Below are 16,881 nucleotides of genomic sequence, written 5' to 3' on the forward strand. Positions count from 1 at the left end.
TCACCTGATGTGTTCAGTTAAGGCCAGTCGTTAATAATTGCTGCTGTACTCCTGACTCTTGTACTCTTCTATAAAAGGATACGAAGAGAGAAGCAAAATTTGATAACAGAAATCCATTGGAAAGTTGTTTAAAATGTCATATTCTAAGTCATAATAGTTCCATTTTGACTTTATTGTCCCTTCAATGTAAGTCTAGTTTCTCAGTGCCAGAAGTGTAGTCTCATACTTGGTAGTGCACACAGTATAACTATATTTCTAGTTACTGTAGGTTATTTAGGGAGAATGGTGTCCAGCTTTAAGACATACATACCCTGTTACTGCCAACAGTAGCAAATACCAAAGGATCTCCTTCCTTACTATGCCAGTTAAACTGCACACCAAACAACGGCTGACTGTGATCTTCCTGTAAACGAGTAAAATGCAAATAAACTTAAGCTTAAATTTTCATATAACTGCATGTAATAGACACTACTATAAAGAGTAATATGCACAGATACTTGTATAAAACTTACTTAGAAGCTCCCAATTTAGCTCTGTTAAAAAGGTAGCTAGAACACCCATTTTATGTGGGAAATAACAGACCCCCCCCCTCCTCTGCATATGAAAAGACAATTTACACAAACAGAAGCAAGCTGGAGTAGGTATACATCAGTATTCTCCTAAAACTTTGGATCTTGGTTAGGAGTCTGAAAATCAGAGCAATGTTATTTAAAAATAAGCAAAACTATACATAAAAAAAAAAAAACAAAAACAAAAAAACAACAACCCTGTATGGACTATATAAATGGATCATCTACAAAACATGTATGCAAAGAAAAATAGTGTAAAATGTCCCTTTAACCCTTTAAGGACACAGCTTTCAGTTTGCTCAATTATTTTATGACTGAATAATTCCGTCATATGTCCTTAAGAGGTTAATCTGAAAAGAAAAAGCTAAAATCAATACACATATTTGCAGTTATTTTAAAACATTCACAATAAGAGACATGCATGTCTTAAAGATCTGCTATAGATAAACAGATAGGACTATCAAAAATGAAAGAAAATGATCTGTATCAAAATGTATTATAAAAATGAAACAAAGCATATCATGCATGATTAAGAGCACACAGGGACACTTACGCCTGTATAGGTTTGTTTTATGTTTTTTTCTATCCTATATACCATGTACCACTTGTAACATAATGAGGCATGTCAAAGATTGCATTCAAAACGACAAAAACTTTAGTATTTTAATTGTAAGGATTATTTTTAAACATTTTTATAAAATTGATCAATTATACACATTCTTCTAGGTGAATGAGACCACTATCACTGTTTAACCCCTTAATGACTGAGGACGTGCAGGGTACGTCCTCAGAAAAAAGGCAGTTAATGCCTGAGAACGTACCCTGCACGTCCTCGGTCTGGAAAGCAGCTGGAAGCGATCCTGCTTGCTTCCAGCTGCTTTCCGGTTATTGCAGTGATGCCTCGATATCGAGGCATCCTGCAATAACATTTTTAAGCCATCCGGTGCAGAGAGAGCCACTCTGTGGCCCTCTCTGCACCGGAGATTGTTGGCTTACCGCGTTGGTGGGTGGGAGGCTGGTGGGGGGCGGGTGGTGGCCATCGATGGCCTTGGCGACGAGCAGGAGGGGCGGGATCGTGGGCGATCGGGGACGCGCGCGCGTGCACGGAAGGGCGGGGACACGCGCGCGTGCACGGGGAGGGAGCGGGTGGGAACCGCTACACTACAGAAAAAAGAAAAAAAAAAGCATAAAAAAGGGAATAAAAGTTTTTTATTTATTAATCAATTAAGGTGTTGGGGTTTGTCTGTTAGGGGGTGAATCTACACTACAGAATTTCTATTTTTGTTTTAAAAAAACACGTTTTTTTCTTGAAACTGGGTACTGGCAGACAGCTGCCAGTACCCAAGATGGCCCCCAATAATGCAGAGGGGGAGGGTAAGAGAGCTGTTTTGGGGGTGGATCAGGGAGGTTGGGGGCTAAGGGGGAATTCTACAAAGCAGCATATGTAAATATGCTATAAAAAAAAAAAGAACAAATTAAAAAAAACTTTTATTTTAGTACTGGCAGACTTTCTGCCAGTACTTAAGATGGCGGGGACAATTGTGGGGTGGGGGAGGGAAGGGAGCTGTTTGGGAGGGATCAGGGGGTGGGATGTGTCAGGTGGGAGGCTGATCTCTACACTAAAGCTAAAATTAACCCTGCAAGCTCCCTACAAACTACCTAATTAACCCCTTCACTGCTAGCCATAATATACGTGTGATGCGCAGCAGCATTTAGCGGCCTTCTAATTACCAAAAAGCAACGCCAAAGTCATATATGTCTGCTATTTCGGAACAAAGGGGATCCCAGAAAAGCATTTACAACCATTTGTGCCATAATTGCATAAGCTGTTTGTAAATAATTTCAGTGAGAAACCTAAAATTGTGAAAAATTTAACGTTTTTTTAAATTTGATCGCATATGGTGGTGAAATGGTGGCATGAAATATACCAAAATGGGCCTAGATCAATACTTGGGGTTGTCTACTACACTAAAGCTAAAATTAACCATACAAGCTCCCTACATGCTCCCTAATTAACCCCTTCACTGCTGGGCATAAAACACGTGTGGTGCGCAGTGGCATTTAGCAGCCTTCTAATTACCAAAAAGCAACGCCAAAGCCATATATGTCTGCTATTTCTGAACAAAGGGGATCCCAGAGAAGAATTTACAACCATTTATGCCATAATTGCACAAGTTGTTTGTAAATAATTTCAGTGAGAAACCTAAAGTTTGTGAAAAAATTTGTGAAAAAGTGAACAATTTTTTTTATTTGATCGCATTTGGCGGTGAAATGGTGGCATGAAATATACCAAAATTGTCCTAGATCAATACTTTGGGATGTCTTCTAAAAAAAAAATATATACATGTCAATGGATATTCAGGGATTCCTGAAAGATATCAGTGTCCCAATGTAACTAGCGCTAATTTTGAAAAAAAGTGGTTTGGAAATAGCAAAGTGCTACTTGTATTTATGGACCAATAACTTGCAAAAAAAAGCAAAGAACATGTAAACATTGGGTATTTCTAAACTCAGAACAAAATTTAGAAACTATTTAGCATGGGATTTTTTTGGTGGTTGTAGATGTGTAACAGATTTTGGGGGTCAAAGTTAGAAAAAGTGTGTTTTTTTCCATTTTTTCCTCATTTTATAAAAAAAATTAGAGTAAATTATAAGATATGATAAAAATAATGGTATCTTTAGAAAGCCCATTTAATGGCGAGAAAAACGGTATATAATATGTGTGGGTACAGTAAATGAGAAAGAGGAAAATTACAGCTAAACACAAACACCGCAAAAATGTAAAAATAGCCTTGGTCCCAAACGGACAGAAAATGGAAAAGTGCTGCGGTCATTAAGGGGTTTTAAAAAAAAAAGTCTGCAGACTTAGATACAAGGTAATCAGAGGTAAAAAGTATATTAATATAACCGTGTTGGTTATGTAAAACTGGGAAATGGGTTATAACAGGATTATGTCTTTTTCAAAAAATTTAAATTTTAGATTAGACTGTCCCTTTAATTTACAAATGGTGATACCTGAATATGCAGTGTTCTCTACCAGACCGTTTTAGAGGGTGCACCACCCCGCTAAACTTTTTTATTCAACTAAAATTAATAAAAGTTTAATTTGTATTGCAGAAATCATCATTAAATATATTTATGTTAAATAATTTGGAGCTTTGAATAATAGAAAATATTACACTGTCCCCACCCGGCTACTTTATAATGCCACCCAGCTGGCAACATTTTCTGTGGAGAACAAAATGCTTAGGGTTCTGGATGAGGCACATGACATGGTCATCAGACAACATTCAAAAGAAGTGTAACCTAAGTGTTAATAGTTTCTTGATAATTACAAATGAACTGTATATTATGCCTTCAAAAGTGTGTGTGCAACAAATGTAATAAGTCAGCCTTAAAGGTTTCTGCTTGCATAGAGCGAGATGTCATGGCCTGTACTGTTTTATGGTCTCTGTAAATGCAGTATGATAACTGGATCAGCAATTACTCAAAATACACTTTTTATACACAAATTAAAAAGGTAAATAATGTGACAGGCAATACATTTTAAACTTTAGTAGAATACTCTTTGAAATACACGTCTTGGCAAGAAAGCTTCTTTTATAAATAGATGTTTGTGACCTGCTGGCATAGCTGTAAGGAAAGTGCCACCTGCACATTCACCAAGCATAAACCCCTTGAAGCAAGCCTACCGCTGCATTAGCGGCAGGTTGCGTGCACCTTAAGGCAGGCAGATCTGACAAATGGTGGAGATGGAACACACCACAATGGGCAGTGGCAGAAAAGAAAATGTTTTGCCCACCAGATAGCATTAAGGGGCTATTTGCAGAATTCCACATATCAGTTTGTAGTTGTCATGGTGACTGGCTGCCAGTTTGTGTTAAAAACTTGTATGACGCATTTAAATACTCTTCATGTGTCACAAAAAGCAAAGATTTTACTACAACGTAATAATTAACGTGTCAACAGCAACTAAAAACAAACTTCAGAATCAATAGTCAATACTAACAGGTGTGCCCTGTAAAAAAATCTTACACATACAAAAACATTTTTAAAGTGAAAGTAAATTTTCTAACTACACATTAATTCCATACATTAAATTACCTACACACGGGGGGCGGAGCCAACGTCCGGAGTGAGCAGATGTGCATTGCTAGAGCTCCTGGGCCTCAACTTAGGAAAAATGCTAATATCTTAATTAAAGATTGACTTAAATATACAAATGAGCTGTTATTAGTCAGCCTGTCAGCAACAGATATTGTATTTAAGCAGATTTCTGCATCTAACTGGATATTTTTCGCTTTATACTGGAGGAAGGTGTCTGGGCCTACAGTCGCTACTTCTAACTCTGGCTGTAATCGAAAGCTCTTAGCAAAATGGAGGATAGTGCGCTTCTTCATTCTCTGCTGAAAAACCTAGAGCAGCAGATGGAAAGCTGCTTCTTTGATATCTCTGCCACGCTGCGATCGACGATGGGAGGTATCACTGACTATAATGTACCTGGTGAGCGGCCTGAGGGCGCACAGACCGAGTTACTTCAGGATGGCGTGATGGTAGTGCCCTACCCTCCCCCACAGCCGAGTATTACTGCCGCAGTTTTAGGAGACATGTTGCTGGAATATGGAGCTCCGTTTCTCCCCGACAGCATTATAAGTACAGCGCACGTCCCTACAATGTCAGAATGGTCCCTAGCTGAACTTCGCAGTGAAAGCAAGCTTAAGACGACTCACCTACTGATTAGGAGAACGAGCGCGGACCGTAACTTGCCTAACAGCTCTCCCACACGTTTGAAAACTTTGCCGGTAAGAGTACTGGGTGCCGAGCTCTGGCTAAAGAACCCTTTTCAGCAGCAGCGCATACCGCTTGGTATTTCAGTCCACTGGGATTGTATCCATAACGCACCCGATAACAGCCTCCCTGCCAGCACTTATGACATCTTAGTTGCTCAAATACCTTATGAGAGGCGGATTTCACCGACCACAATGGCAGATGCTCTCCACCTCACTGACCGGAGAAATGGTGTGCCACTGATTCCTGCCCTAGTCTGTTCAGTCGACACATGTTATACTGACAGCCGGTCTGCAGATACTCCTACAGGGATCGGGTAGTGTGTGACAGTATAGCTGACTCTCGGTGCGTGCTTTATGTTTTTGCATCTTATATGTGAACTGCTAGTGTTGGACATATGTTGTGTGAGAAACGATCCCCAGCATGACGATCTATTGATCTGAAGAACGGGGCACTGAGAATAATCCCCATGGACACTATTAGAATGCATCTGACTTCTCACGATAGCCCTTCAAGATACAGCTAACTGAATGTTTATATGGGACCAATAATGTTCCTACCATTTCAAATACTAGCACGCAATTCTTCACCATTATGATGCTACGAACTGAGCATATGCCTCTGGGACATTATACTGTGAGGCAAGGTTCCTAATTACTATTTTAAAAAAAAAAAGAGGAAAAAGTGTGCATTTGTTCTGTTTACTATAGAAACACATAACTCAATACTAACCTAAGTTATATAAGACAATGTATGACAGGTTCATTAACACTGGCTCTGGACTATTTCAATTTCATGTTTATCTTTTTAGTTTTAAAAATACATGATTCTATGTTTATGCCTAAAACAGTATATATGTTATTCATAGACGCTGACAAAGTCCTTTAGACCCCTATAGTATGGTTTGTATATGAGCATATATCATCTATATGTAGGCTAATAATTGGGGCTTTGCTACAATAACAACCTTCAAGTTGTCTTAGTATGTTGGTCAAGTCATATACCTAACCTCCTCTTTCTAACTCACTCCTAGCTAGGCTTATAAGCTCATAATATGTTTAGCCATTTTTTTTAGCATTTCATACTGGATGAGGTACCCCCAGTAAATACATTTGTATTCTAATATTTTTCTTTTACAGTTACCAGAGTGCATTGGGTTATGTCTGCCTCGCACATTTGTCCACAGGACTAAACATATTAGGCTACTATGCTTTGCTGCCCTCTGTTTTCCTAATGCAGTGTTTTATATATGCACATAGAGTTTCTATCAAGCTGTTAAAGTCATATGCATGCTAGTTACTAATGATCACTGCTATTTACAACTTCTAGTACTGAACTGGTAATGTTTCATTACTTTCCGTTAAATGTATCTTACTCCCCTAAAAATGCAACCTTAAGCTAGTGAGATAGTGAGTATTCACATGCAGAGAAGGCCTCGCAATGATACAGATATATGCCTTAGACATTGCAGGTTAAATCTCTCCTCTGCTATTTACAAGTCTGAAGCTGACCTTCTTAAATACAATTACTCATTTCTACACTATAAGTCTGCGCTATTAAGTCAAAACTCTTGGGAATCTTTTAAACTAGCTTAATGCCCATAATATTGCAGGCCCTAAGATATGGGCTCGCTCAACTATACACACTAGGTTGCTGTAGTATGACAATTCATGCTGTCTAATATTAGCCTATGTTTTAATTAACTACCTCTATAGCACTCCTGTGGCTATTAAGTATGTCCAGATATAGCTCCTTACACTTATTATCTGAACTGTATTTAGCCTTAGTTATATAATTATCTATTTTGGCTTATATATTGGACCTTTAGATTAGGCCCCAGACACTTCTTAATAATTGTGGCGGTAGCAGTGGTTTCCTCAACTTATCACTAATTACTAAATATCACTGAGAAACGCTTCCATAGTCAGCTCTGTATTGTTTTAAACTCTACTAAACGACCTGTATAACTGCTTAATCTCTGCACAATTACTGCTGTTAACTGATATTTAACCTAGACGATATACTCTCCTTCTACTATTTGATAATTCCCAGAGGGTTGCAGCTTTTATAGAATGTTTATTTTTAGATGTTTTCCCTATGCTAATGTAAAGCCCTAGTACTTATCATTATGGCCGTTTAGTATAGAGCAATTACACTGATATTCTATTCTATTCTTTTAGGGAACATGCCCTACATATACCACAGAATAGTATACAGCTGAAAATGTTAATCTATAAAAGTTTAAGAAAGATATATCCAGGTACCATATTCTACTTACATTTATATATGGCTCCGTCCCCTCACCCCCTTTCCCTATGCGTATAGCGGTGCTTACCCGCTGAATATCCCCTTCCCCCCTATATATCTCGGCCCAAGAGTGGCTGATATTTATGCTAACTCTCCGCAGGTTGATATTTTGGTTTTAGGTAAAATACTATTAGAATGTGGAGTTCATACGCTGACGTTATACTATAAAATGAAGTTCTAGTTTATCTCGCCTAAGATACTGTCTATCTTCATAACCAGATTTGAAATGTATTTTTTCTTGCTTTATGTGCATATTGCTTTCTCAATAATACCTTTGGATAGACAATGTATTACTCTCTTTGCTGTAAATTTGGCCTTAGGGCGAGCTCCTGTTGTGATGATATATGTTTTAACTTCAATAAAAAAATTATTTAAAAAAAAAAATTACCTACACACTAATGCAGTTGCTAAATTTTATTTTCCCAAGTACTTATTATTTAAATTGTATGTTTTATTACATACCGTTTTTTGCCATCCTCCGCCCACCCGCTCATTTCCTGCTTTTTCATTTTCACACGTAAGAGCGGTCCCACCCGCTCTTACGTATTCATCCTTGCACGTTCCAGCCAATCCTCTCTTATTGCGCATGCCTAAAACTAGGATCTCTGCTGTGATCCATTAAAAGAATGAATCACTCGAGAGACACGCATGCATATTTAATATTGTGGGAGTATAGCGAGTCTATTGGGACGCCAGTGGGGGACCAATAAAAACATTAACGATATTCGTCATTTCTAAACACTAATTTTTTTCATACCAAGGCTGAGTTACGGCGTGAGAACATATCGTTTTAAAAAAGGTAAATTACAAGCTTTTATTTTAAACGTCAAAAACTGATGAATTAAACTAACGTATTTTCGATGTTCTTTGAGATGCAGCATAGGGGTAAGTGAAAGTTAACTTTTCCTTTAAACTAGCTTCTAAATTATAAGCAAGTTTTACGATAACTGTAAAAAGCTGACTAATAATATCACCTGGACATCTCTATGTAAAAAAGGAATATTTTATCTCAACTTTTCCTCAGCAGCCACATCCCATTGTAAAGGGACTTTAAGCAGCCAATCAGGATGCTAGTCCCAGGACTTGCAAGAAGCATGCATTTGTCATGTGCAGACACAGTCATGTAATTTCCCTTCTCAGTATAAGGAAATTAACGATGAAATCTCGCAATATTTCAGTAAAATCTCATGAGATCTTAGTAAAGCAAAGTGCACTGATTGGCTGCTGGTTTTTTTGCCCCTTCAACATGCAGCTGACAGTAGCTGAAGTATAACTTAACAGAGCACTTACTATTGTGAGCTAAAGAAATTTTGGTAACATACCTTCCATTTTAACAGATATTCGGGTGATATTTTCTTGACATGTTTAACAAGACAACTTGGCCACTTTGATTTACCCCCTTTCCTAATTTTCCTGTGCCCATGCAGCATTTCTCAAGTCTAAGAAAAGGATTTTACCATAAAAAAACAATTTTTTGCACCCCATAATTAGCAGAACACACACATACCTTAAGGCTATTTACACATTTAAAAGAGTATTTGCATTTCTTTGATTTCCATTTTCCTTTCCCCCAGCTCTTCCTTCCTGGAGCATTTGCAATATTTGTGGGGGTATCTGGACGTTCAGTATTTGTGCTGCTCTCTATGCTGACAGCATCATCCTAAACAATGAAAAAGAAAACGAATGTATTAAATACCTTCCAAATTGAAGTAATTAAAACTTTATACAGTCTTAGGTATGCGTATATGGATGAGAAAATTGTAAAGAACTGCAATTAAACAAAAGTAAACTCCTGCTGATATTTTGTATGTTTTGGACGGACACACACACATATACACACACATATACACACACACACACATCTCCAAATCTTCAAAGGAGAGGTATGTGCACTCTCTCCAGCTTCCAACATCCGCCAGGGTGCTCTGCAGGAATAATCAAAAGGTAGATAGAAGAAAGCACTCACTGGACTTAAGCATTCTTAGAACCAACAAAAATGTATTTGTGACGTTTCGGGACAACAAACGTCCCTTCCTCTGACAACCAGAAGCTACAAACATACTAATAAAGGCCTGTAAAACCCTCCCCCAGTGAGTCCACCAATCATTGGAGACCGTGTGCAAATCAATCCAGGACTGTACCACCTAACAGATGCAGTGTCATATTGTTAGCAAATATATAAATATATAAATTGCCCCATTTATATATAATCAATTGTGTACTTAGCTAGTGTACAAAAATAGGTTATACTCTCAGTATCAACAGAATATGTCAGTCTAATCATAGTGAAATTTCATCCCTGGTTTCATAGCCCCACTCACAGAAACCCCTGGTGCGGTCCGAGCCTGCAAATGGAACACTCCATAGTTATCACATCACTAATGTAATCCGCCCCCATGGGCGTTAACTTTATAGACATAAACAACAGAAAAACACGCCATCCATCATAGTCTAAACAGCTACGATCCTAATTTAGAGCCCACATTAGTACTACCAAATTTGCCACCGTAATGTTTACTACAAAAAACCGATCTATTCTGTCCTCACACTTCGGGTGCTGTGTATACATAATCTACAAACACACCCCTTCTTCTGTCATAGGCTAAAAACCAGCTCATCTGTGTGTTGATAGGCTATAGAGGTATAGAGATGTGCACTCCTCCTGCACGCCCCCATGTGAGATCCAACTGTCACATAGATTGGATCTCGCATGGGGGCGTGCAGGAGGAGTGCACATCTCTATACCTCTATAGCCTATCAACACACAGATGAGCCGGTTTTTAGCCTATGACAGAAGAAGGGGTGTGTTTGTAGATTATGTATACACAGCACCCGAAGTGTGAGGACAGAATCGATCGGTTGTTTGTAGTAAACATTACGGTGGCGAATTTGGTAGTACTAATGTGGGCTCTAAATTAGGATCGTAGCTGTTTAGACTATGATGGATGGGGTGTTTTTCTGTTGTTTATGTCTATAATGTTAACGCCCATGGGGGCGGATTACATTAGTGATGTGATAACTATGGAGTGTTCCATTTGCAGGCTCGGACCGCACCAGGGGTTTCTGTGAGTGGGGATATGAAACCAGGGATGAAATTTCACTATGATTAGACTGATATTTTCTGTTGACACAGAGTATAACCTATTTTTGTACACTAGCTAAGTACACAATTGATTATATATAAATGGGGCAATTTATATATTTATATATTTGCTAACTATATGAACACTGCATCTGTTAGGTGGTACAGTCCTGGATTGATTTGCACATGGTCTCCAATAATTGGTGGACTCACTGGGGGAGGGTTTTACAGGCCTTTATTAGTATGTTTGTAGCTTCTGGTTGTCAGAGGAAGGAACGTTTGTTGTCCCGAAACGTCACAAATAAATTTTTGTTTGTTCTAAGAATGTTGAAGTCCAGTGAGTGCTTTCTTCTATCTATATATATATAAATTTTATTTTGCAATCTGATCTGAATGCACTGTGGGTAACTGACACTCTTTATAACTTAGAAAACATTAGCTAGAACGTAACAATGCAAATTACTGTTGGTTCTTAAATTTTTAAAATTAAATTTTATCAAAACCAGATTTGAGACTTTTTACTGTATATTAAAAGGGCATAAAAATCAAACATTGTATTTAGGCATTTTAACACAAACAGGGGGTATCCTCAGGTACATGGCAACCATCAGCAGTAGGGCCAGAAGTCACCTGAAGATCAGGTAAAAAGGTCAAACTCTTCCAAAACGCCCGGAGTAACATAGAAGCTGTGGATCAAAACCGCCAAATCTAAATAAGTCCAAGAAAACAAAAGCAGGCACTGCTCAGTGGGTACTGGGTAAATTAAAATAAATCCACTTTATTGAATCCAAAATATAAAAGTAATCACAGACAGAGAGGCAGAAAGAACGGGGAGAACAGTCTACCTCCATGTCTGTGATACCTTTTATATTTTGGATTCAATAGTGGATGTTTTTTTTTTTTTGCTTGTTTGGTGAAGGAGCTCATTTATATACGTCCCTAACTGGCCACAAAAAAAAAGAAATATTACTCAAGAGGCAAAGGGTATGTTGTTGGGATTACAAAACCACAGATTTTGCCAACAGAATGACATGGTTTAAAAATGTATTGAACTTTTGCAAAGACACCAGTGCTTAATGTTTTACACAAATGACTGTGATGTCCACACCTCATGTAAACATTATTAAATAATTAATTTTACTTAAGTTTTGTATAAGAAAAGGTTATGGCATTTAAAAAAAAAAATCTCTACAATGTCATACTACTAACAGGGACAATCTTTCACATAGCAAAACGAAAAATCCATAAAGCAACATCTATATAAAGAGATACCAGAAAAAAGAAAAAATGCCTTAAAGTGAATGGAAATTTTGATGCTTAAGTGCCCGGGTTTTTAAAAATTCGATTAAAAACAGGGGCACTTTAATTCATAAAAATGTACATTTCACTCCTGTTGGGGAAAAAAAAACAAAAAAACTTACCTTTTAAACTCGACAGCAGCTCCAGCTTCCTCCTGTTGCCGCAAGTCATTTCTGACTTCAGAAATGATGGATAGGTCATCCTTCAATCACGTCTCCCCCCCCCCCCCCGGTGGAATCAGTGTCTGATTCAACGCCATGATTGGAGGAAGCCGGATTCCTCATTTTAGACCCAGGAAGAGGCTTTGAGATGGGTGGAGGAAGCTGGATCGGCTGTCAAGATTAAAAAAGGTAAGTTTTTTTTCACCACAGGAGTGAAATGTAAATTTTTATGAATTAAAGTGCCCCTGTTTTTAATCAAATTTTTGAAAACCGGGCACTTTAGCATCAAAATTTACATTCACTTTAATTGTTCAATTCTAATGGCAATGGATATTCAGGCACCAGAGTCTTGGTATTTTCAGATTCACTCTCGGGGTAGACTATGGTTCAGAATCAGATGTCCCATGTGCAATAAAGCAAATAATCTTTCATTACATAGAATAATGGTTCAAAACATGAAGTCACAGAATGACAGAAAAATGCATTAATGACTGAAAAACTCCATATCTGACCAGAATGATATATGCGGATAACTATCCTGCAGACACTACTATAGAAGCATTCACTCAAAATTATATTTTCCCTCACAAGTTTCACATGCTTTTAAAATTATGTTTTTAATAATTATATCAGCTCTTTGGAGTGCAATTCAACATAATAAATGATTAAAGTAATGGTAAATTTGATCGTGTAACTATCATAAATCCAACCCCACTTTAATTCACAATTTATTTTTTTTTCTAAATAAAAGTGTTCTTACTACTAATCGCTCAGATTTGCTCCTACCACTTCTCCTCCGTGCGCCAACCTACACCTTTTTTTTGGTGATGTTTCTTCATCAGGCCAAATTACTTTCTGGCCTTTAGGTGGACAACGACCTACACCGCACGCCCCTTGGATCAGTTGCACATGTGCTTCTGTTTTCCTATGGATCTCTGACTACCTGGCCTAAAGGCCAGAAACGTCACCGAAAAAAAAAAAAAGTGTAGATCTGATATGTTCCATAACGCTCAAGTTTACCATCACATTAACAAATTATTAAAGGGACACTAAACCCACATTTTTTCTTTCAGGATTCAGATAGAGCAGGCAATTTTAAGCAACTTTCTAATTTACTCCTATTATCATTTTTTCTTCATTCTCTTGCTATCTAAATTAAAAAGCAGGAATGTGATGCATAGGAGTCGGACCATTTTTGGTTGAGAACCTGGGTTATGCTTGTTTACTGGTGGGTAAATGTAGCCTTCCAATAAGCAAGCGCTATCCATGGCGCTAAACCTAAAATAGGCTGGCTGCCAAGATTTACATACCTGCTTTTAAAATAAAGATAGCAAGAGAATGAAGAAAAATTGATAATAGGAGTAAATTAGAAAGTTGATTAAAATGTCATGCTCTATCTGGATCATGAAAAAAAAATTGGGTTCAGTGTCCCTTTAATATTAAAATGTTTTGTTGCAAATTTAGCACAATTTACTACTACAAAAACATCCCCAAATTATGTATAATCTGTTATGATGCAAGGTTTTGACAGCTGCAGCAGAGCACATGAAAAATAAAATGCATGCAGAATTACCCTGGTCTCTAGTAAATTATGAAACAGAGTTAAGATTTTTATGGAAAGATAAAATATCAACAGTTTCCTAATCAGGTTCCCCATTAACATAAAAGAAATAAAACTGATATATATCTGAATTACCCAAAAAAGGGCAGACTTTAACTGAGAGGATAACATTGGTCTATTCTAAGAATTTGTTGCGACTAGTTCATCATTGATTTTTTTTTTTTTTTTTTTATAATAAAGTTCAAATTCCTGAGAAGGGTTACTCATTACCCTAGGACAACTGAATAAACCGAGGAACCGGAAATGTTAACAGGTATTTTAAAAGAATTACTTTTCCTCATTCCTCTAGGTAACCTGCATAGCATGTGTGTATATTTATGTAGATAGTCCAGGATTCATTAGGACACAAGATATAAGCTACAAAAAGGAAAGAATCAAGTGATTTACATACATTTAAAAATCCCTGGGTTGTATGAAACTCACACTGTAGCAGTATTATTGAAGAACTATTCACATACATTTTAGGTGACTGATAGTTTTTTCTTTTTATCTGTAAGCAAATGATAGCGTGTCTTCAAGCTATACAATTCTAAACGAAACAGTACTCCTGTCTGAGGGTCATAAACTTTCAATCCTGCAATCACATATTTTCCTTATAATTGTTATTTATTGTGTGTTCTATGAAGTGACATTTTACATCCACATTGTGGTGCCCAGGGACAGCCAGTTGTGTATACATATATTATAGCAGGAATAGAACAAAGCTCTAAATGTATTTGACTTTCAACATATATCCATTGACAATGTTCTGCCTTTGCTTATAAATGTAACCGAGTGCCTCTTAAATTTGTCAGTGTTCTTACTAGAGTCTGTGAGCATGTGTGAAAATACTCACGCAGAAAAATGACACCACCATAGACAAAACAAGGCGCTTTTGAGCAAGTCAATAATTAGTGCACATTTATACAAAGTGCACTACAACAAGAAAACTTACAATACAAAAGGTGAATTGTTTAATATAAATGACTAGTGTCAGTAGCAAGAACAATTACTTATTTATATTTTGGTAGGATTTTTTGCAATTAAAAAAAAAAACCTTTTTTCTTTTAAGATCAGTGTTTGAGTAACCTGAATATAAACACATCTGCACATACAAGTTAGAAGAAAGGAAGAATAAAACATGTGAGTTGAGAACAAATAGTGACAAATTTAAAAAGTGATAGCATTAAAGGGACAGCAAAGTCAAAATTAAATTCCCATGATTCTGGTAGAGCAAAAATGTCAAATTTATTTTTGTTAGCAATTTTGCTTTGTCCTTTGCTGTAGAGTAAACCTAGGTAGGCTCAAGAGCAGTAATGCACTACAGGGAGCTAGCAGAAAACATATTGTACCAATGACAAAAGGCATGTGGTTGTGTAGCCACCAATCAGCAAAATGAAGTATTATTTTACAGTCCAGGGACATATGCTTGATAACACTTGAATATTTTCTCTCCCCTGCTCTGACAAGTCAGGGACAAATAATCAAGCTCATTTTTAAACCAAGCAATCGTTGTGTAGAATGCTTATTTTAAGTAAAGCACACAATAGTTTACTGATTAGAGATAATCAGTCATGGGATTTCCAAATCCTCTCAGATGTAAAATTTTGAATTTTTATTTTGTGTTTAATGCCCCATTAAAGGCAAAACAATGTGGTATTTATATTAAACACTTATCTTTTGAGGAATCTTGTACAAAGCCAAAGAATAATACGTCAGATTCTATGGTTTTTAATTCAGCTACACAATTATATTGATCAGGAAAAGTAACAAAGTGTGGGTGAGGAAGTAGGAAGTGCCCCGGAAAAAAAAACACTATAAAATTAAAGATAATGAATAAAATCCCCTCAATCATTCAGTTGTTAAATTTTAAAAATGTGCTGCTGCCGTTAGGTGTGATTTATGGCATTATTAAGGGCCCTGGCACAATGTAGCCAGAAGTAATAATGAGAACCAGGTACAATGCAGCCATCAGTATTTGTGAGACCCAGGTACAACCAGCAGCACACCTCACACACAGGTAATGTGCAGATCTCATTCAAACTCTTGCCAATAATCTAATTCTTATCCATCTAGGACCCTGTCATTCTCGCTTAAAATACCGCACTCACGTTCTCATCCCCGGATAATTCAGGGTTGCTATTCTCATCGCTACTAAGTTTCTGTTTCTTGGCCGGCATCTCGTTTCCCGCCGCTCGACCGGAAGCCTCAGACATCTTCCACGGCCGCGATGTGAGGTCATCGGTAAGCGACTCTACTGCAGCGAAAGATCACGTGACAGGCCGAAGCTGTTAAACCGCGCATGCGGCATGGTGCTTTTCATAATAAGTAGTACTGATCGAAAGATGGCGAAAGTCTATGGTAATTTAGTTGCTATAGTTACGAGACGAAACATATTGCTCACAAACTTCAGTAATAACATAGTAACAATATTTCAGAGAGTGCCCTACAATATGTTTAATAAATAGATGTAATGCTAATAATTATTCTTTTAGGGTACTATCTTAAAGGGACAGTATACTATAACATTGTTTTTTCCTTAATGTGTTTTCAATTACTTTTTTTTTTACCAGCGGCAGAGTATAAAAGGTATGAGATTTGTTTTTTAAGGCTTATTTGTGTATATGAATTAGCTGATTTTGTGTTTTGAAGCCACAACCTAATAAAATGGGTTGAGGTTGTAGGTATTATTCATTGTGGTCGAAATTCAAACATACAGGCTTTATGAACGATCACTGTGTATATAGAAAATGGCGAAATATATGCTCTAAACAAACAAAATTGGCTAAGGCCCAATATTTCTGTGAAAATCTGAACAATAACATATCAAACCCTAGAAAGTTTTGGAAACTCATAAATAACTTACACACTCTCCCAATCCACTCCCAACTCCCCACTGTCAATGTGGACAACCATACCCTGCAACTCCCCTTAGAAGTAGCAAATGCCTTTAATAGTTATTTTGTCAGATGCTCCACCACCCTGATTGACAAACTAATAAATGACACGCATCCTGAAACTACAAATGTGGATCAGGCCCCACTAAATCAGCAAAGACCCAATATAGAGAAGTTC

General features: G+C 37.3%; 1 protein-coding gene across 1 annotated transcript in view; it reads right to left on the reverse strand.

Moving 5' to 3' along the window:
• EED (embryonic ectoderm development) overlaps positions 1-16,044 on the reverse strand; it is a 52,239-nt gene extending 36,195 nt beyond the window's left edge. Inside the window, exons 1-3 of the mRNA XM_053708647.1 lie at positions 15,918-16,044; positions 9,172-9,324; positions 311-403 (exon numbers count right to left, since the gene is read on the reverse strand). Coding sequence (XP_053564622.1) covers positions 311-403; positions 9,172-9,324; positions 15,918-16,022 — 351 coding nt within the window. The 5' untranslated portion in view covers positions 16,023-16,044. The remainder of the gene's footprint in view (positions 1-310; positions 404-9,171; positions 9,325-15,917) is intronic.
• Positions 16,045-16,881: the final 837 nt, after the last annotated feature.

Source organism: Bombina bombina, chromosome 3, assembly GCF_027579735.1.
Source record: "Bombina bombina isolate aBomBom1 chromosome 3, aBomBom1.pri, whole genome shotgun sequence".
Taxonomy (NCBI): Eukaryota; Metazoa; Chordata; class Amphibia; order Anura; family Bombinatoridae; genus Bombina; species Bombina bombina.